Below are 22,241 nucleotides of genomic sequence, written 5' to 3'. Positions count from 1 at the left end.
CTGGGGCCACCAACAGCAGAAGGACATGGAGCTGTTGGAGCGGGGCCAGAGGAGGCCCCGGAGATGCTGGGAGGGCTGGAGCCCCTCTGCTGTGAGGACACGATGAGAGAGTTGGGGGGCTTCAGCCTGGAGAAGAGAAGGCTCCGGGGAGACCTTAGAGCCCCTTCCAGTCCCTAAAGGGGCTCCAGGAAAGCTGGGGAGGGACTCTGGATCAGGGAGGGGAGCCACAGGAGGAGGGGGAAGGGTTTGACCCTGACAGAGGGGAGATGGAGACGAGATGTGGGGAAGAACTTCTTTGCTGTGAGGGTGGTGAGAGCCTGGCCCAGGTTGCCCAGAGAAGCTGTGGCTGCCCCATCCCTGGAGGGCTTCAAGGCCAGGTTGGAGGGGGCTTGGAGCAACCTGGTCTGGTGGGAGGTGTCCCTGCCCAGGGCAGGCGGTGGCACTGGGTGGGCTTTAAGGTCCCTTCCGACCCAAACCACTCTATGATTCTATGTGCAATTGCCATTCTCTATAAATGTCTCCCAGAGCCCACTGTGATTAACCAGATCCCACATCCCACCCTACAAGGCATCTTTCCACCTCGTCTCTAACAGAAGCAGATCTATCTCAACGTGGACACAATCTTCAGTGATGAAAACCCAAAGACAAGTCTCTGCTGAGCATGCGTAAGCTACGATTTCTCAATACCTTGTAAATTGGCCAGAACTGGGAGGATTTTTCTTAAGAACAATAAGAGGCAGTTTTTTTCTCTTCTATTCCACGCTCTATTTACAAATTTAAAAGCTCTGCTGCAAGGAACAGAGAACAAGAGCTTTCCCAAGACCAGGCCACCACTAATACTTAACATGAGTAAAAGTAAATACAGGAAACTTTCTTGAATGCGGGAGATAAATTTGGTTCTTGGCCATATAGAGCAGTGTGGGCCTTCAAAGCATGGTCTACCGGGACTTTCCCACCTGGCACCGGGATGGATTGGGGATGTGCTGGTGGGTACAGATACCTAGCACGCCGCAGGCTGCGTCCATGTGTGGGTACTGGAGAGACGATCGCTTGTACACGACGTGGGGGCTGCCCTTGCCCTCGCTGCCTGCGCTGACGTTGGCTCCTGGGCTCAGCGGCTCGATGAAATACTCCTCCTCATCCGCGACGATCACCCCATGCTGCGGAAGGAAAGAGACGGCAGGCAATAACAGAGGTAGGGAGAGAACTGGGTGACACACTGGTGGCTTCTGGTAATGAGCTTTCTGATGATTAACCACTGAATTTCTGGGGACTGACAAATACTTTTGAGAACGTGAAGGAATCCTTCATGTATGCAGAAATGCTGAACTATATGAACATACAGAGCAGAGAAACCTAAGCCAGATGGTCATGGATGCCTTGGGACATCTGTGTTCACTAAAGTCCTCTGGAAATCAGTCTTTCCTTGCAAAATTATGAATAAGTTGTTTCGTATTCCACCCACTCAGTCTAACTGAGTGCTGTCTATGGGATCCTAAATACCATACCTTCAAACAACAGCACAACCCAGCAGTGAGATCTACCTCCTCTACTTTTTGAGCCTCACCAAACCTTGGAAAGCAGCTCAGGACCATTACCATCACCTGGGGAACTCCGGTGCGGAGCTGCAGAGAAGTGCAGATGTTCAGAGGCTTTTGAGAAACACACTGAATCTTTACAATCTGAAGCCTGATTTGCAGTGAGGCAGCCACTGGGAGCCACAACCCTTCTCTGCAGCCTGAAGCCTGGGTTGTGGCCCCGCAGGCATCACTGCCTCTTCTACACCTCTGACCGGCCACCTCAGTCAGATGATCTTGTTTCTGCCCCATGACTTGTTGATTTAGCCAGTCAGGTTTCTTTGTTGTTCTCTTTTATTTTATTCTTTGGCTGAATGAAATCTCAGCTGTGAGCCCAGACTTTGCTCTCGGCAAGAGGATCGTGTGTGACACAGTGATGACCAGCTGGAGCAGACCCCAGCAGGATGAGCAGCCAAACCCACCAGGTGCTTGCAAGATCTCTCCTCTGCAGCTGGTCCTATCCTCTACCTGAAAGGTTTGAGCAACCTAAAAAGTTTCTGACAGCCCAACGTCCTTTAGGAAGGACACGGACCTGTTGGAACAAGTCCAGCGGAGGGCCACGAACGTGATCAGAGGGCTGGAGCCCCTCTGCTGTGAGGACAGGCTGAGAGAGTTGGGGGGGGGGGTTCAGCCTGGAGAAGAGAAGGCTCCGGGGAGACCTCAGAGCCCCTTCCAGTCCCTCAAGGGGCTCCAGGAAAGCTGGGGAGGGACTCTGGATGAGGGAGGGGAGCCACAGGAGGAGGGGGAAGGGTTTGACACTGAAAGAGGGGAGATTGAGATGAGATGTGGGGAAGAACTTCTTTGCTGTGAGGGTGGTGAGAGCCTGGCCCAGGTTGCCCAGAGAAGCTGTGGCTGCCCCATCCCTGGAGGGGTTCAAGGCCAGGTTGGAGGGGGCTTGGAGCAAGCTGGTCTGGTGGGAGGTGTCCCTGCCCAGGGCAGGGGGTTGGAACTTGATGACCTCTAAGATCTCTTCCAACCTGAACCATTTTATGATTCTACGAACATGACACAAGTAGAAGGCTCCATCACTGTAATGGCTCCTGGCACTGAATCTCACCTAACTCCAAGGAACGTGGATGTGCCATCAGCTGAATTTTAGCAGCAAGCAACTGAGGCACAGAAATGTGCCTGACATTGCTCAAGCAGGACAAGAAGTATCCCAAAAATCTAAGACCCACTTTACCTGGCTGTCCTCCCACTCCCTGCACACAGGTATAGCTTGGGGTGCAGGACACCCCTGTCCTGCCATCAGCTCGGTACCGGTGTCCTTTGGGTGTCACAGCACTCTGTGCAAGGGGGACAGGAGCCCTGAACTGCCAGGATGGGGAGCAGGGATGCAGATCTCCATAAAACATCTCGAGGTCCTTGCGTGGAAGGCACCACCAGGATTATTGCCGGGCGTTCGTGGAGGAAGAGCCTCTCTGGGGGTGGACGCTGCCTCCGTAATAGGTCTCTCCCCCTCTCCCTCCCCGCCATGAAAGCTGAATCGGGGCAGTGTGTGCACAGCGAAGTCCCCATCTCCAGAGTGCCGGGGGATTTCCTCCTGCACCAGGCTCTGTTGCTCTTGGCTCGGCTCCACCTTTTCAAACACAAGCGAGGTACTGTGAGGTTAGCCTGGCCAGGGCTCCGGCGGAAAGCCGAGTGTTGGCCTGCGAAGCCAGCTGGCTGCCGGTTTTGTGGGATGGGGAGAAGGAGGTCACCGCCGGCTTGGGGCAGAGCAGTAGGAGGGGAGAGCACATCCTGCCCAAAACCCTTGTACTACTAGAAAAGGGCCGTTCTTGCTTAAACCTGAAGCCTCCACAGAGCGCAGAAGGCAGGAGGCTCCACCGCCTGCCTGGCATCTTTCGGCAACGTAGCTCGGCCGTCACAGGACTCTGAAAACTGCCCCATCGCTGACCCCAAAGGGTGAGCTCCGAGGTCTGGGCGCTGGACGTGACACAAGCCTGTTGAAAGGGGGCGGCGAGAAGTCCTTAGAGAGATCCCTGTGGTTTGTGGGGGAGCTGAACTGGATATCCTGTCTATGATTCACGCAGGTCATCTGCAGAGCAAGGACGGTTTATGGTATTAGCTTATAACCACGCTTCAGAAAAGCACAGCCACATACTGCAATCCAGCTCTTCCTCCTCCTCGTACATGCGAACATCAACGTTCGCCTCTGCCTCGCTCCAAGTGTTTAATGTTCACGCTGACTTCAGGAGGGCTTGTCAGACGAAAGCACAATTTCCACACAGACACACAGGGCTGAAATCCTGCCCTTTAAACTGTCCTTCGGTGAGCTCTGACACAAGAGAGCGTGGCATTTCTTGCCTAAAGTTGTTTTCTCCTCCTTGTGATTTTTTTGATGGTAGGACATGTGTCCTTGGGATCTCATGGTGGGATGAAACACGGCTTCGCTTAAGACAGAGATTTCAGCTCCTGGCCAGGCTGAGGCGAAGCTCTCCAGGCTGCTCCCTGCAGGCTCCAGCTGCTTTATCCTGGCCCTCCTGAGAGTTCACAGCTCTGTGGGTTTTGGAAAATGGACCGCTTTTCCCTTTGCATCCGACAACTTAAGCCCGGATGACTTTTCCCCATGGCTCAGCCTGAGGCTCAGCAAGGTGTGTCCTCCACAGGAGACATTGGGATGAGCCTCACTGCCCACCCATCCTCAGGCCGGGGTGATGGTGATGGAGTGTGTGGCCGGGAAGATGAGTCCATGGGAGCACGTGCAGATATTGGCAATCCAAAGCCAGGGTGCCATGAGGTGTGAGTTATGCCGTGGATGTTTGAAAACAAAGCGGTTTGGAGCAGTATGTCCTGCAGACACAGAAATTGCTCAGGGATGTGGGAGTTTGAGGACGGGAGAATGGCTCAGGGCTTATTACCCATCTTCAGAGCGTTGTGTTGGATGTTTCTGTGGGTGCAGCCATCCCTCTCCCTCCTCCTCACGCACAGCTCACCCCGTAATCAGCGCCTGGTCCTTGCTCGTGCCCATTCTACGACACAACAGACAACCCTCTTTGCGTCTTCAGGGAGTCACGTCTGTGCAAACGTGGGTCACTGTGGGCAGTGCCCCTGTGGCACGTGTCACCTTGAGACCTCAGCAGCTGGGGACCCTCTTCTGTCCCTGCCTGTGCCCTCTAAGGGGGACTGATGCCTGCCCGGAGGGGAGTGTGCTGGGGCTGAGGGATGGCACCAGTGGATTGCCTGCTGCTGATCAACCAGAGCTCTGCAGCAGATCTTCTCCAGCGGCAAGTACAGCCCCCATTCTGGCAGCTAAAAAGACTCCAGTCTCCTCTCATCCAAATTCCTGACCCTGTGGTCCTCACTAACCCAGAAGACCTCCTCTCCCCTCCTTGCCGATGTCCGTAGCTCTCCAGGGCAGAAGGACAGAGTTCAGGAAAAGGAGAGGTTGTTGGATGACCCTCCGTCCCTCTTCGTGCCTGGCTGCATTTTCCTCCAGACAGCCCCTGGTATCTCTCCAGAACTAAACACACCCTGAGGACTAAACTACGCCAGCACAAGTGCTGCCGGGCCACTGCTTGCCCTGGACTTGTTGCCTTCTGAAGCGGGAAGGTAAGCTACTGCCGGATCCCTTCTGAGCCAGCAGCATCCAGTTCACGCTCCAGTGCCTTCCCGAACACCACTAAATTGTCCAGGACTTCAGCAGAGTTCCCCATCTCCAAACAAAGGGCTAACTGGGGAACCAAGAGTTTATGCAGCTCTGACTTCTGGCTGTGAGGTAGAAACATTAGACTCTATGATATAATGAGTCAGATTCTCATTTCTGTTAATAACCCACAGCACTGTTCTGGCAGTGTCATTTAGCAATAAATCAAATGTGAATTCTTTCCCATTTGGAAGCTCTTCTACACTGCCAGAATATTGCGAAGAGGTGGGGCCGTAGCATAAATATGAATCTGGCCTACAGAGTCTTCTTCTACATGTTACCCCTCCAAGGGAGCCATCATCCTTGGGATTTGCTAGCAGGGTATGTTTGCTCCATCCCTCCATCTGGCAGGTCATGAAATGTGCTTTGTGAGCCAGAAATATCAGAAAAATCACAGAAAAATACGGATGGAAGTCCTTAATCTATTGCCAATGCTGGAAGAGCTAATGAATCATACCTGGAGTGTGTTTGAGAGGCATCTGTTTGACCTACTCTTAAAGATCTCCAACGATGTAGGGGCCACACACTCTCCAAGCAATCTAGTCCAGAGCTCAGCTGTCCTTACGGCCAATGTCTACCATTAAGCTTTCTTGCTGATATTTAAGACCATCAAGTCCAGTCTGAGCTCTTAGGACACGCAAAATCAATCATTCCCACCCTCTTTGCAGCAGCCTTGCTCTTGCTGTTTTTGAGGAATGTCACCTTGTCTCCTCTTGGTGTTCTCTTTTTCCTACTGAAAACCACTGATTATTTCAGTTTTTCCCCCAGAAGTCATATTTTTAGCTCCTGAAATCTGGACAGAAGTGGCTGGGAGCCCCAGGAATGTAATTGTAAGGATCTGAATGCACTTTTGACACTCCCAGTTGTGCTGTGAAATTCCTGCCCTCCTGCATTTATTCCTCACTAGCACATGTAAAACATACCTTTTGCTGTTGCTGTTGGAAATGGAGCGGAATGTTCCGAGAGAGCCAGAATAACGGTCTAGAACCTTGATTATCCTATTCCAATTAAAATCAACGGAAACATGCCCACTGACTTTGGTAGAAACTGGACTACAAGCCAAATACGGATCAGGAACCCTTACAATATAACGAAGAGACGTGGCCTTCTTCACCCTCAACTGACTTTCAATGCCAGCGTGCAATATTCTAGCTTGACACCAAGCCCATGCCTTTCTCACCACCATGGACCCACCTGCTGGGACCAAATCAGGTTGTACTTCTACAGCGAAGACCAGAGAAGCTGCAATCTGCTCTAGTTGTTAGTATTCCCCTTGGCTGGGCAAAACGCAAAGACTCACCAGTCCGTTGCAGTTGCTGATGGCGACCTTTGAGCTCAGGTACTGATCCTGCAGGTGGCCCGCGTAGTGGCAGTCTTCGTGGAAATCGTGTTGCCAGTCCACGCCATCTCGCTTCCAGTATTCGACGGTGAAGTGCTCGGCCAGCAGGTTGGAGTGCAGCGTCAGGTTGAGGAGGAACTGGGTTCGGTGGGCAGAGACTTTGTAGAAAACCTGCTGCTCCGATGGCTCGTAGGGCAAGGAGCCCAGGCTGCGCCGAGGGCGCTGCTTCAGCTGGCTTCTCACGTCAAAGGTGAGGAAGTCCCCGTTTTGGTCCACTTGGATGGGGAACGCAATTTCATAGTGATCGAGGCTGGACAGGAACTCCTCTGGGGAGGGAAAGCAAAGACAGGAGGAATGACATTCTGCAACAAGAGTCAGAGCAAAACACCCAGCGGCTTCGGCGTGGAGCCGGCTGTGTCGCAGCACAACCGAGCCGCAGACAGGGTAAGGTGGAAGGACAAGGTCCTGACGGAGAGGGACTGCTCTGCCCAGACTGCAGGACCCTCGGGGTATTCCCAAAGGCCTTCAACCTACAGAGCCTTGGGGTATCAATAGGCCTTGAGCCTATGGAGCGTCATCTTCTTCCTCTGCAAGAGACGGAACTAAAGAGACTGGTCCAAGGGGCCATTCAGGACACCCAAATTCTGGCTCTGGACCTGGACTATCCCCATCTCCATCTCCATGGGGATGATCTCTCCATCTCCACTGGACAGAGGGACTCCAGATTGCACAGAGTCACACTCTGTGGTTTGGAGGGTTATTTTAACCTGGATCCTTCCAGTAACAAAGCAATAAGGTCTCTTCAAAACGAGCCATAACAAGGCCTTGGGGGGCAATGGCTCAGGAGAAGATAGTCTCACTAAGGAACCGTGGGGTTCTTCAGAACATCTACAGCTGCCACGTGGACCTACAAACTCTGCTTTGATAACTGGAATAATAACTGTACCCCACCCGCCTCCCCAGTCGCAGCTGGATTAGTGCATTAGGTGCTGGGCATCCTCTTAAGAGGCAGAAAGACATCATCCTTGCAATGCCTATCTCGCAACCAGAATAAGAACGTGGGTAACCACAACTCCCCAGCTGCGCTAAAAAGGCAGCAAGAAAGCAAACCAGACGTCCCAATCCCCCAGCCAGGTCTCTATCTCTGCCACCATCCTGCCTTCCCAACTCTCCAGCGTGGTGCTCCCCTATCCTAACAGCCTGGCTTAGCACCTTCTCTCGGGGCACTCAAGTTTTCGAGCCCGTCTCGTACCACTTAGGAAATGTGCTCTGACAGGGTCAGTGTCCAAACCCTCTGCCTGCGCCCACACAGTAACGCAACGCTTTTTGGCTGTCAAAGCAACTGGCACTCGGCAACCTCTGCAGCAATTTCTCATTTTCCAAGCAAAATGTCACGGGGACTGCCAGACTGGATGTGACCGGAGGCTCAGCCGTCTCCGACAGCGCTCAGCACCAGAGCCTTCACTGGATGACGTGAAAAATCCTGCACTGAACAGGAGAGCTCCCCCATCACGGTATCTTCTTCTGAACCCTTCATGGCTGGAGGTTTGCTCATGGAGCGGGAGAGGATTTGCCCTCTTTTCCCTCTGGAATATCCTTACTGTGCTTTCTGCACCCTGTTTGTAGCTGTTTCCTACGCAAAAGGGAGAGGCCAGGCTGCTCCAGGGTGGCTGCGTTTCGCCTGCTGCCACAGCACCCATCTTCAAAGCCTTCCCAGCCATCATAAATTTGGACTCCAAATTACGCTCTTACCACATGGCAGCACTGGAAAGTTTCCTTTTCCTCTAGTGTGTTTTCCAGTGTGGGAGCCTGACAGAGTGGTTTCCTTGGCCACCGGTAATGGGACAGTCCTTCCCACCAGCTGGGTTTAGGGGTTAGCTCCCATCCTTCCAAACCATAAGCACTTCTGGCACCTCTCCCTCGCCTCGACAAGCCAGAAATAATTATTAGTTTTTTAACTTCCTGTGCTCCAGCTTCTCCTACATCACACCGCCTCGCCTGTGATACAGCCAGGCAAACAAGAGTGACTATTTGCACTTAACCAGTGATCTCAGGCTTGGAAAAATTTGCTATCGGAAGTGTCTTGTTTTTCTTTTTCCCTCTCTGCAGTCCGCATGGGCTTGCAAAAGAGTGACAAAAGAGGGGGTACAGCAGAGGACTACAAAGACAATGAGGGGCCTGGAGCATCTCTCTGATGAGGAAAGGCTGAGGGACTTGGGTCTGTTTAGTCTGGAGAAGAGAAGACTGAGGGGGGATCTGATCAACACCTATAAATACTTAAAGGGGGGGTGTCAGGAGGATGGGGCCAGTCTTTTCTCAGTGGTGCCCAGGGACAGGACATGAGGAAATGGGCACAAACTTGACCATAAGAAGTTCCATCTAAACATGAGGAGGAACTTCTTTCCTGTGAGGGTGGCAGAGCCCTGGAAGAGGCTGCCCAGGGTGGTGGTGGAGTCTCCGTCTCTGGAGACATTCAAACTCGCCTGGACACGTTCCTGTGGGACCTGCTCTGGGTGGACCTTCTCTGGCAGGGGGTTGGAGGAGATGATCTCCAGAGGTCCCTTCCAACCCCATATCATTCTGTGATTCTGTGACTTGGAAGGAGGTTTGCGCACGCAGTGGCTAGAAAGGGCCTGGGACCCCAGGCTACGGTCTCTAATCCTGACCTGCAAGGTACATCCAGGAGGAAAAAACATGTCCAGAGCCTGGTCCTGTGTGAAAACCTGCTTTTTATGTAGTGTCGGTCACCAGGCATCCTCCCAGGGATGTTACTCTGGAAACTGAGGCACAGGAAGAGATCTAAGAGCAGTGCCCTGCATCACATGAATGTTTCTGGAAGCGATGCTTTAGAGTAGGGATGCCACAAATGGGGAAAAAATAACCAAGACTTTCAACACAAGGAAGAAGCCGGTGTCCTCATCCAGTGTTACAGCTGGCTCCTTCCTCTCCTCTAAAAATGTGAAAGATTAGATTAGGCTCTAATCGACTAGGACCTCTTTTACTCCCTAACCCTGTGTATTCCACGCAACATCACGGATGTTCCCTTATTTGCTCATCTCTGCCTTGGTCCTGATCCCCACACTACAGACCATACTAGGAGCTCCCAACACCACGAGCAGCACTGTTTGGCCCTTCCTTCCTTCCTTCCTTCCTTCCTTCCTTCCTTCCTTCTTTTCCTTCCTTCCTTCCTTCCTTCCTTCCTTCCTTCCTTCCTTCCTTCCTTCCTTCCTTCCTTCCTTCCTTCCTTCCTTCTTTTCCTTCCTTCCTTCCTTCCTTCCTTCCTTCCTTCCTTCCTTCCTTCCTTCCTTCCTTCCTTCCTTCCTTCCTTCCTTCTTTTCCTTCCTTCCTTCCTTCCTTCCTTCCTTCCTTCCTTCCTTCCTTCCTTCCTTCCTTCCTTCCTTCCTTCCTTCCTTCCTTCCTTCCGGAAAAGCCATCACGTTCCCTCTGCCCTCTCAGCCACTTCACGCTGTATAAATAGACCTTGGCCTGAAATGTGCAGTTCTGCACCCACCGTATCAGAAGGGTTTGTGCTGGTGATAAGCACCCTGGTGTTTCCAGAGAGCTGTCACACCGCTTTGGAAGAGATGCTATAAAAAGCCTTTCTCCAGGAAAACCTGCCCACGGCTGTGGGGGACACTGGGCACCCCTGAAGGACCACAGACTTCCCAGGAAAGGGCAAGGGAGAAAGCTGGGGAACAGGAAGGATGGGGTGTGGGGAGAGGTACCTCACTGCCCCGTTTTTGGTGGAAAGGGAGCAAAAATCTGCAGGGACAGGGATGGCAGAGGAAGGGAAAGGGCACTGGGGAGGCAGAGGGCTAAGCTGAGCAAAAAGAGGAGAAGGAAGGTGAAAGTGGAGGAAGGAGGATTTTATTCCCTCCTCGTACGCTCACCGCTGCCTCTCTCATTACGGAGCTGCTTAAAGGATGAAAAGGAAGCAGATGTTTGCTCTGGTCTTGTCACCAGAGCAAAGAGGAGCCCCAGCTGCAGCCCAGACACCATTCCTAAGGGATGGCTGCAGAAAATGCTGTGGGATCCCGTGGCTTCAGGCTGCCCTGGCATTGTGGCAGTCTCAGTACATCCCCCAAGGCTCCTCTGGCTTACATGTGAGCCGGGAGCAGTGAGATTAGTAAAACAGGGGATGCCTAATCTATCACTACAGTTAAACTAAGGCAAAAAATTTCCTTTGGATTAGAAGCCATTCCTCAATAATGAGCATGTGCTGAATCCTCGGTCAATTATTTCAGCTGCTGTTCCCTGCGCTGTTAAAAGCTGCAGCCCGAGTGTACACGTTACAGCTGAACCTTGTTACGTCTCTGCTGGCTTGGAGATGCCTTCAGCGCCGGGCTGCTACTTCCCACAAAGATAATTACAGCTTATGACTGTGATACCTTAATCTTTTTCCTGCATAAAACAAATACACCAATCTGGAGCCGTGCACAAGGGGCACGTGAATCCTGCTCCACCGCCAACTGTGGCAAGTCACTTGGTCGGAATCAGCGGCTTGTTGAAAACACCAACCTTTATTCTCCGTGCCTCCAACTGCTACGAGGAGATAACAGCGTTTCACCCTCTTGAGAGGGTGTTGTGAGGATTATGTACTTACTATCTCAGCAGCGTGGTGAAGAGAAGTGTTGAGTAACACCGATAGCCTGACGCCAACCGTTCCGGATACAAGGTGCCTAAAAAAGTGTCCTGACAGCCAGAGGGGCCCATGGGGCAGCCCGACTCTTGGGACTGGATGGGGACTGGGGAGGGGACAGGTTGGATATGGCTTTGAGCAACCTGGTCTGGTGGGAGGTGTCCCTCCCCAGGGCAGGGGGTTTGCAACTCAATGATCTTTAAGGTCGCTTCCAACCCAACCCATTCTATGATTCTATGACAGGCTTCGGTCCCGGCTTGGTGCTCCCAGGGCACCCAGTTGGTGCTCCCACCAACATCAGGGGCTGAGACTCATCCCCCAGACCTGCCCAGAGGAAGCCAGTATCTAAGAGAGCACCAAGGCATTAACTGTCATTTTGGTGAGCCTTCGGGTTTAGACCGAGGTGTATTAATTACCAAATGGTGAGGGGACTCAGGAGGGAGGGAGGGTCTGAGCTGCCGTGGTCAGGATGGGGGTGATCCGGCAGCAAGGTCCCAGTCTGAGTGCAGTGCTGCAGATAGAATCATAGAATCATAGAATGGTTAGAGCTGGAAGGGACCCTAAAGATCATCGAGTTCCAACCCCCCTGCCCTGGGCAGGGACACCTCCACTAGAGCAGGTTGCTCAAAGCCCCATCCAGCCTGGCCTTAAACACTTCCAGGGATGGGGCATCCACAGCTTCCCTGGGCAACCTGTTCCAGTGCCTCACCACCCTCACAGTAAAGAATTTCTTCCTAATATCTCATCTAAATCTCCCCTCCTCCAATTTAAAACCATTAGCCCTTGTCCTGTCACTACATTTCCTGACAAAGAGTCCCCCTCCGGCTCTCCTGGAGGCTCCCTTCAGATATTGGAAGGCTGCTCTGAGGTCTCCCCAGAGCCTTCTCTTCTCCAGGCTGAACAACCCCAGCTCTCTCAGCCTGTCTTCACAGGGGAGGTGCTCCATCCCTCTGATCATCTTCATGGCCCTCCGCTGGACCCGTTCCAACAGATCCATGTCCTTCCTGTGTTGAGGACTCCAGATCTGGACACAGTACTCCAGGTGGGGTCTCACGAGCGCAGAGTAGAGGGGTAGAATCACCTCCCGCGACCTACTGGCCACACTTCTCTTGATGCAGCCCAGGATGGGGTTGGCTTTCTGGGCTGCCAGTGCACATTGCCAGCTCATGTTGAGCTTCTCATCCACCAACACTCCCAAGTCCTTCTCCGCAGGGCTGCTCTCTAGCAATTCTCTGCCCAACCTGTATTTGTGCCTGGGATTGCCACGTCCCAGGTGCAGGACCCTGCACTTGGCCTGGTTGAACTTCATGCGGTTTGCATGGGCCCACCTCTCAAGCCTGTCCAGGTCCCTCTGGATGGCATCCCTTCCCTCCAGCGTGTCGACCGCTCCACTGAGCTTGGTGTCATTGGCAAACTTGCCGATGGAGGGAGGTGTGATGGAGGCTGACGGAGGTGGGTGACCCAGAACAGCCCCCCCCAGGCACCGCCAGAGGCTTTGGCGAAGAGGACCAGAAACTGCGTTCATTGGAGAAAATCCGCCTTTGTAGCCTTGCGCGTTGCAGAGGGCCGGCAGAGCAGGCGGCTCCGTGTCTCACCGCCTCCCACCCGGCGCACGCTCACGGCTCTGCCCCGCGTTGAGCACCGAGACGCTGCTCAGACCCGGGCTTTCGGTTGCTTTTGTTCCTCTTTTCAGTTCTGCTTCACAAGACGAGTCACGGTCGTCACAACCGCGGTGTCACACCACCCAACAGCCTGGGTCCGCCGCCGACTTTGGCCCCGCTGCAGCTCACCCGGGCACAGGCGGAATTTCAGGATTATGGCTGCGTAATGACGCTGCCGGGGTTTTAACACCTCGCACGGATAAATGTCCAACTTCAGGCCCCTGCCTTCTTACCTCTGGCACCTGATGGGAGTGTTCATATTGCCTCTTAAGAAATGGTCACATAAGCAAAGTAGTTTTAAGCGACTGAGCTACCCTGTGCTACCTGCCCCTGCTGTATTTGTGCTCCAGGCTGGGCACGAGGCTGCCCACCTCACTTCCCAGTCCCTTCACCCCTAACCTGGAATAAAATCATGCACAAAGGCACAAATCGTTCTTCCCGACCGCCCAACCTATTCCAGGCTCAGTTCATACCTGTTCGCCTAATAGGGCATACGCACACCTACTCTACGAAATCATTATCCTAAACACGCCTTTGATTAGTTGATTACGCTACAGGTTATTTCACAGTCTTTGCTACCAGAACGAGTTCTGTCTTTGACAGAACGAGAGGGAATGGCTTCAAGCTCCAACAGGGTAGGTTTAGACTGAACATTAGGAAAGAATTTTTCACAGAAAGAGTGGTCGGGCATTGGAACAGGCTGCCCAGGGAGGTGGTGGAGTCACCATCCCTGGATGTGTTTAAGAGCCATTTAGATGCGGTGTTGGGGGATATGGTATAGGGGAGAACTTTGTAGAGTAGGGTAGATGGTTGGACTCGATGATCCCAAGGGTCTCTTCCAACCTAGACGATTCGACGATTCTATGATTCTAAATCTACGTAGGAGGGACCCACATCCTGCTTTCCTTGCGATCGGTTGCATGTGTGGCTCTGTATCTAAACACAAGACAGGGGTACGAAGTGCTCACGCCTGAACAGGTCTGAGCATTTACTCTCGGTGGCGCTGACAGAAACGTGTGGACAAACACAAAGTGCTCCTCCAGCCCACACATCTGCCCAGACACAGCTGTATGCGGAGCCTCCAGCAGAGATCTCCGTCCCCGCTGGCGAGCGCAGGGGCTGGGGCTGCAGACACACCACCCTCCTCCTAACAAAGCCTCCATTCATCCCGGGATGCGCCGCTCCACCCCAGGGGAAGGGGAGCTTCCTCTGCTGCTACCACATCCCCTGCGCTTTCTGAGCCCATGCGCGGCCCTCGTCTCACACAGACCCTGCCGCTCTGAATTCGGCAGAAAGTCAAAGAGCGTAACATCCGAGAGCAGAACGCATCCTTTCCTCGGCGGTCAAGTGGAAAACACCTGCAAGTTGAGCAGGAGGAGCCCCGCTGCAGGGCAGGGCAGAGATCGGGGTGTCTCCACCTACTCCCCAGCACAACATTGTCCCCTGACACCTCCCCCGGGGCCAGCACTGGGGTTCCTGCCAGCCGAGGTGGCCGGATCCAGCTCCCCTCCCCGTGGCCAATCCCTACCTTGTGACTGGAAGGTGTAACCGGGGAAGTTGCACACAGCCGCGGTGAAGATGACAGTCCACGTGAGAAGCCTCCAAGCTATTGCCATGGCGAGCGACGCTTGTCTCGGTGCAGGGAGTGTTGTGCCAGCTGGAAGGGCACCGTCCCAACATGTCTCTCCCTCAGCCACCGCTTATGTAGACACAGGAGTCCTCGGTCCCTCCGCAGGCATCCTCGGCCGCTCCGTGCTCTCCCCAAAGCAGCGAGGCCAACAGTGGCTTTGCAGGGTGCAGAGCCCGGGCCAGCGCAGCGGGGCCAGCATGGGCTACTTGGAACCACAGGCTCTGGGTGGCATCGCCCCTGCGAGGGAGAGGATGAGGGTGAGCGAACGGGAGAGACGGGCAGAGGGGAAACACAGGACGGAGGAGAAGGACACGGGGGAGAAAACGGCGTGCGGGGTGAACGAGGAAAGCCCCGTCTTAGAGAAGGGAAGGGCGAGCTGGAAAGACAGAAAAAGGGGAGAAAAGGATGGGAAGGGGATGCAAACACAATTAAGCACATCAGTTCACAGCGTTGGAAAGCCACCTTGTCCTGCTATGGGGACACTGCACACCCGGGGGCTCTCCCGGGGACGACCTCTGCCCCCAGCGCAGCCCCAGCATGGCTCTGACAGAGCCCCAAAGGGCTGGTTTATACCTTATACCTGAGGAAAGGATCAGAATAAACAGGACCCCTTTGTCCTGGGTCAACACCCACGAGGAAGAAGCGCAGACCGACGAGCCTCAGTTACCTGATCTCTCAAAGGAGAGCTCAAAATAAAACCACGAGCAGGTAGTAGTGAGCATTAGTAGCGAGCAGCAACCTAGAAATCCTCTCGACTCCAGTTTCCCTGGCTTTAAAATACACTTTAATGCCTGTCGCTGCACTGAGAGATGAGCACTGGTATTGGCTAAACCTAAAAAAGTGACTGGAAACAAAGGACCCATTGAGTGAACTCACCCTTACCCTCAGCTCCATCCACAAACGGATCGCGAGATTCCAATTGTATTTGTTACTTAAAATGATTTGCTAATTGCTTCAGTGAAAGATTTTTGGCCTGCAGATAATTTCCACTCAGTCTGAGGCAATTATACAAAACTCACAGAGCGCTGGAGTGTTGCATGAAAGCCTGTGGTTTTCGTTTCTATCCAGCGATGGGATGACGTAGGCGATGAGTACGGCACATACCTAACGACCGCCTGGAGAATCCCAAGTATCCGAAGGGCGATGCTCTGCTCCAGAGCAGCCCCACAGCAGAACGCAAAGGCTCCTGCGACCGATAAAATACCTTCTGAAGTCTGATTTCAGACCCGCCTCGCGCAGCAGTCGGTGGTGGAGCACGGCGGGGAAAAGCAGGAGAGATGCTCCCGAGCTGCGGGGAAGGTGAAGCTCGGAGGATGCCCCTCTTCCCAAAGGTGTCAATAGCCACAGCACGTGTGTGGTCCTCACCCCGACAAGGAAACACTCGGAATAACGCCACCTTAACCCCCTCTGCTCTTATGTGTTTTAATTAGCAAAGGGTAACTACTGGTCAGAGCGCAGGGTGGGAGAGCCTGGTTCCTCCCGGGCTCCACCACGTTCCCCTGGTGTCCTCAGGGGGCTGCCATTTATTTCCACTTCTCTTTTCCCATCTTTACTATGCAGTTATTGTTATTTGTGCTGCGGGGGCTTGGAATAACACCCGTCACAGGCCAGAGACTACAGAGGTGAAGCACAAGAAGAAATCAGAGTGATGATTCCTGCCCCAATAATTAATCTAAATAAATTAATGATATTTCCCTACTAGACAGAAATGCTGGGAGGATCAGCCAGGCCTCTTTAATTCACAATTTGGAGTTCCATATTTTAAACGTTAAGATTTTTAACCGTTTATTTATGAGTTAAAATTTTTAATAAGATTTTTAACTGTTTATTTACAGTTAAAAATGGCCATAGACCATCAGTGAGGCCTCGGGCTGGTCTCCCCAGTCACGTCTGGTGCCACCTGCCAGGTTGTTTTCTGCAAAGCCCGGACACAACACCCACGACGGTGGCCTCGAAGTCTGCGCACGCAACCAGTCTCACCAACTGTGAGAAAAAAACTGCCTGATGGGGGGAAAAACTGCCTAAATCTCATCTCGGGCTGCTCCACTAACCCCTGACAGATAAAGGGAAGCAGGCAGTGGAGGTGAGAAGGTTGGGCAGGAATTCTTTTGCCCTCTTTCACCACGACACAAGAGATGTGAGATGAGATGTGAGATGAAGAGATGCCGAGAACAGCACCGTGGGTCCATGAGGCCATGTCTACCTGGTGACAGCATCTTCCGTACTGTCACCTCCCCGGCACAGAGAGGACAGAGCCAGGGCCACAGCAAGGCAGGGCCGTGTCCCGCGGATGCTGCCCCTGCTCCGCGCCTGCTCCCCGCGGGGCTGCGGGAAGTCAACTGGAAACGGGAGAAGGCGAAAGGAAAGCCGGGCGTGCTGCGGCCCCTCTCCTAAGTCAGCATTTTTCAGCATCTATAAAAGCTCGAGATTCCAGCTTTTAAGTCCTGTCACAGCTCCAAGGTCCGCGGACAGAAAGCTGCTCAGCTGAAGCATATTTTCTCCCGGGCTTCACACTACTAATTTTTCTTGTTTTCCAGCTGTTGAACCCACTTCCTCGAGGCTGTCGTGATTTCCCCTCCTTCCTCCGCCTCTCCGCAACCCTGAGCTGCGACGGCCATGCCCGGTGCCCCCCTCTCCCTTCTCCCCTTCAATCCCGGCTCCTCGGCATCCACCGGAGCTGGAGCTGGGACTGGGAGGGAGCTGCAGGAGCCCTGACCCTGGGGGAAGGAGGCAGGTTTGGAGCAGCACAAGGCAGGAATTACAGCTGCAAAATTCCCCTAAGACGGGCTGGGGGAAGGGCCCGGCTCCGATTCCTCCCCGCAAACGGCAAGGAAAACATGGCCCCTTCCAGCGCCGCTTCACTTCCGAGACCCCGACGAGCCCGTCTCCTGCAGGAGAAGGACCCGTAACGAGGAGAAAAGAGCCGGAGGAGCCCGGGCTCCGCGGCCGCTTCCATACATACAAATTTTTCCATAACCTCACTTTTCACATTTCGCCTTCCGCGCGGCAGCGATGGGACAAGCCCGAGGAGCCCGGACCCGTGTTGGGGGGGGAGGCAGTGGGACGCCGGCCTCTCCCCGGTGGGGATGGAGGCACGGGGTGACCTCTCCGGTCTCGTGCCTCCCTCGCTTGGGCCGGTTCCGATTTGCTCCTTCCCGAGGAATTCGTTGTCCTTGGCCGGCGCCCCGCGGGCGGCTGACGCTCCCCGTTCCCCGCGCCAAGGTGGCTTTCGCCGCGTGAACCCGTGGGCCGGGACCGGGGGGACGATGCCGCCGGAGCCGGCGGTGGCTTCCAGGTCACCTCTTCCCACACCAAAACCACGCGAGACGGGGCGGGGGGAGGCTGGGGAGGGGGTTTTTAAATTCGAGCTGGAGTAAAGCAAAAAAAAAAAAAAAAGAAAGAGAAGAGAAAAAAAGAAAAACAGATGACAACTGTTACTAATTTCAACATCGGGGCTGCAGACAGAATTCCCTGAAAGCCCGGCTTTTTGGCCGGGGAGGCAGCTTTATGGGAAGGTAATAGGAAGCAGATGGGCTCTGCTCGGGGCCAAGAGGAAGGTTCAAGGTGCCTCCTAGTGCAGAGAAGAGGAATTTAACTGCTTTTAAAGATGCAGGGCCCGGCGGCTTCCAGGTTTCTCATCCAACTTTTGCAAATTATGAGCTCAGGTGTCCTTTTCCCTTTTTTGAGAGAGAAATAAATACAAACACAGATTGCTGCTTCCAGCTTTCCCCGGTGGGAGGAAATACTTGTGGCGCCCCCCCCCCCCCCCCCTCCAACCCCCAGCCCTTCCACCAACACCTTCCCGAGGTGCAGCGTGGGGAGCACCCCACGGCTTCACCCCCACAGCGGGGCTGGGCTGTGCCATCAGCACCGGGGTTAGTGAATGAATGAAAGTCACCGGCCCTCACGGTTACTTCTCCTTTCTTCTAACGGGTACTGGCACTTCCTTCCACGCCGGGCTTATCGCGGTGCCATGTCCCACAGCTTGGCCAGCTTCAGCCCCAGCTCTGTCCTGACCCTGCAAACGGGCTGAGCAGCACTTCATAGAATCATGGAATGGTTTGGGTTGGAAGGGACCTTAAAGCCCACCCAGTGCCACCCCCTGCCCTGGGCAGGGACACCTCCCACCAGACCAGGTTGCTCCAAGCCCCCTCCAACCTGGCCTTGAACCCCTCCAGGGATGGGGCAGCCACAGCTTCTCTGGGCAACCTGGGCCAGGCTCTCACCACCCTCACACCAAAGAAGTTCTGCCCCACATCTCATCTCAATCTCCCCTCTTTCAGTGTCAAACCCTTCCCCCTCCTCCTAGGGCTCCCCTCCCTGATCCAGAGTCCCTCCCCAGCTTTCCTGGAGCCCCTTGAGGGACTGGAAGGGGCTCTGAGGTCTCCCCGGAGCCTTCTCTTCTCCAGGCTGAACCCCCCCAACTCTCTCATCGTGTCCTCGCAGCAGAGGGGCTCCAGCCCTCCCAGCATCTCCAGGGACCTCCTCTGGACCCGTTCAGACCCCACAGGAGGGCAGCTCCGTGGCTGTTGTGCGGAGCCCCTGCAAACACAGCACCATAGAGATTTCTGCTCCTCCATCCATTCCACGTTGAAATTGTGCTACCAGTTCAACAGTTATCATTGGGAGGAAGAGCTGCAAACACACAACTTACTCCACGGGTCTTATTTTCTTTGGAAACCAAGCTAAAAACAGTGGGGACTGCGGGGCACTGGGATGTGTGGCTCATGGCCATGCCAGTGCCATGGAGAGGCCCTTGGCAGCAGCATCGCCAGATTTCTCAGGCTTTGCCCACCACCCACGTGGACTCCCTTGTCCGTGCAGAGGGCTCTTACCACCTGTCTGCTACCACAGCCACCCACCACGGCCACACGGCAAACCTCTGATCCCAAAGTCACCGTGTTTTGTGAGAAAACACCCCCCTTCTCACCTGCTGTTGCTGCTTCATGGAGGCTCACAAGTTTTGGCTGTAAACCCTCGGCTGAAATCTACTTCCCAACTACTGCTGCCAGGCAGAAGGACAACTCCCCCGCACGGTCTCCAGGATTGTCCCCATTTCATGCTCAGGGGACTCTCAGAAAACCACCAAGTGCCTGTCGCTGCCTGACCCACAGAGCTGAGCACCACCGGGGTCACAGCAAGGGGACAGTGGGACCACCAGCTCCATCTCCACCTCCCTGTGAGAGCGAGCACATGGGAGGGCTCACAAAAAGTGCGAAGGGTGAGGAAAATGTTTAACTGGGGACTGGAATGTCTTAAAAGTAAAGGCCCTGGTGAGCTCTGCCAGGCGGTGGCCGAAGGTAGCCCTTCCTGGGGCTCCAGAGGCAGCTCGATGGCACCTTTGGGTCAGAGCCTCACAGAGAGCTGTGTGTGCCCATGGCCACCATCGCCACCAAGGTCTCCAGCACATATCTGAGGGCAGGCAGCAGAAAGCCACCCCCGGTGACCCAGGCCAGCCTTTTCGGTGTAAGGAAACACACAGTCAAATGGCTCCAGACAGATATAAAAAAACCACATACCAAAACCCAGAGTCTTCAAGAAAAATTAGTTGTTTTTCCCACAACTTTCAACCAAGCCCATCAAACATCAACTTCCACGCAGCCGGTCTGCGTGCCTGATTTAACAGGCTTCTTGTCCGGATCGGAGGAGCGGGCAACGTTGGCCAGTCACTACTGCAACAAGAAATCAGAGCTCAGCCCTTACACCTGGGCATGGACAGGGCCTGTTTGCAGCTCATGGCCGAAGGGGACATCTTGATCTCCCCACACCGCTCTCGGCAAATCCATCTCTCCCATCTCCACCAGCACCTCTCCATTTCCAGTATAGGGAAGGGAAGGGAAGGGAAGGGAAGGGAAGGGAAGGGAAGGGAAGGGAAGGGAAGGGAAGGGAAGGGAAGGGAAGGGAAGGGAAGGGAAGGGAAGGGAAGGGAAGGGAAGGGAAGGGAAGGGAAGGGAAGGGAAGGGAAGGGAAGGGAAGGGAAGGGAAGGGAAGGGAAGGGAAGGGAAGGGAAGGGAAGGGAAGGGAAGGGAAGGGAAGGGAAGGGAAGGGAAGGGAAGGGAAGGGAAGGGTGGGACAAGGAAAGCCACCGACGACACTCCTGCCTCCTTTCCTTGAAACAGCTCCCAAATCACGTCTCACCATTTCTACCTCCCTCCTCCTCCCCCTCCTCACCTCGGCTCCGCACACCCCGGGCCATGGCAACAGGCAGGTCCCTCCTTGTGGGCGCTGGGTTGCCAAAGCAGCCGTGTGCTTGCTGCTGGCCGGGGGCTACTGGCCCGCTCCGCTCCCCCCCAGGGCAGTGGGCGTTTCTTGCGTGCCCAGTCACCACCCCAGCTCCCAGCAGGTTCCTGCATGTCCCTGAGGATGGAGCAAACAGCACTACTCCCCCTGGCCACAGTGTACCTCCTGTGGAGAGGCCAGGGGGATGGTGAGCACGAGGGTGGATGCAAAGCGCCCCGAGATCTCCCCGGCTTTCAGCGAGAGACCGTCCTGATATTCCCGACAAAACATTGGGCTGGCCTGCCGAGCTGAAAACATGCTGAGCTGCAGATGGGAGAAGCCTTTCCCCAGCCACCCTGCCAGCATGACAGGACTTCCACTGGGAAGCCGTTTCTCAGCTCTAGAGTAGCATCACGGGTTAAAAGCAGAAAAATCAGCAGCTCCCTGCTCGGAGCATCGGCTGCAGAATGCCAAAAACGGGTTAAAGTCACAGGTCTGCAGAACTGAAAACAAGAGCTTGAACCTTAATCTGCTCTGCTGCTCCAAGCCTGGCCTCTCTCGGGGCACGGCAAGCAAAGAATTAGAAACACGTAGTTATCACTGCTCACCAGAAAACAGCAGCCTCCAGCCATGGGATGGTCACTGCCTACGCTGCTCTGCAGACACCCTTTAGGATCCCCTCGCCATCCCTCTGGTTGCTCCCGGAGCCCACGCTGGAGTAAGGACGAGGGCTTTTGCCCTTCCCTTTCTCGCTGGGAAGGGAGCGACGGCACCCGCTGCCGCCCACCTCACTTGCGAGGGCTCCATCGTCTCACCCCACGAGCGTTTCTTTGCAGACGCCCACCCCAGCGACTGCGGGGTCAAATTCAGAGTTTGCCTGGAGAAGAAACGCTGCTTTCTCGCCGTTAAAATAAGACCCAACCCCCTCCAAAGGCGCTCACCGGCAACGTGGGAAATCCAGACTGATGCTGCCAGTCTGAACCCCAAGGGCGAGGGGTCTGAGCCCGGGTCTCCGTCCCGCTGCCAGCACCCCGGTACCGGCCCGGGTGAGCGGGGGAACACCCTCGCTGCCTGTGGACCACCAGTTCCCCCCCCCGCTGGCTCGCTGCAGGGCTCCCCGCCGGGCCCTGCTGTGCTCCAGCCGGGCACACCCTCCATCCCTTTGTACAAGCTTCACAGGGGCTTGGGCTCACTCCAGGACTGTGTGGGAGTAATTTTTTTTTCTCTAAAACACGAGAATTGTTTTACAGTTCAAGTTTATTCAGTGCGAGCTTAGTGAGAAAAGGACTGATTTACCCCCTCGCTCCTCTCCAAAATCCAACTGGATCTCTAATTTCACCGGCGAAGGGGCAAAAGAACCCCACGGCAAAGCGAGGGCATAGGAGGGGAGAGCTGGGAGCGCCGACCTCTCTCCGGCACCGATGGCTCTGCTTTGCTTTCTGGAAATCCTATCTCTCTGTTACATAAGGATCTGGCCCTATCTGGAAAGCCGGGGTCACTGCATCTCTCCAAGCATGGTGAAACGCTTGG

At 54.5% G+C, this 22,241-nt stretch overlaps 1 protein-coding gene across 1 annotated transcript in view; it reads right to left on the bottom strand.

The window, feature by feature from the left end:
* ADAMTS10 (ADAM metallopeptidase with thrombospondin type 1 motif 10) overlaps nt 1–14,729 on the bottom strand; it is a 47,885-nt gene extending 33,156 nt beyond the window's left edge. The window contains exons 1-3 of the mRNA XM_074163629.1: nt 14,391–14,729; nt 6,524–6,888; nt 1,001–1,160 (exon numbers count right to left, since the gene is read on the bottom strand). Of these exons, the coding sequence (XP_074019730.1) occupies nt 1,001–1,160; nt 6,524–6,888; nt 14,391–14,478 (613 nt within the window). The 5' untranslated portion in view covers nt 14,479–14,729. The remainder of the gene's footprint in view (nt 1–1,000; nt 1,161–6,523; nt 6,889–14,390) is intronic.
* Nucleotides 14,730–22,241: the final 7,512 nt, after the last annotated feature.

The sequence above is a fragment of the Numenius arquata genome, chromosome 25 (assembly GCF_964106895.1).
Source record: "Numenius arquata chromosome 25, bNumArq3.hap1.1, whole genome shotgun sequence".
In the NCBI taxonomy this organism is placed as follows: domain Eukaryota; kingdom Metazoa; phylum Chordata; class Aves; order Charadriiformes; family Scolopacidae; genus Numenius; species Numenius arquata.
Note: the sequence above shows the minus strand (reverse complement) of the source record. Positions and strands in the feature narration are given on the sequence as shown.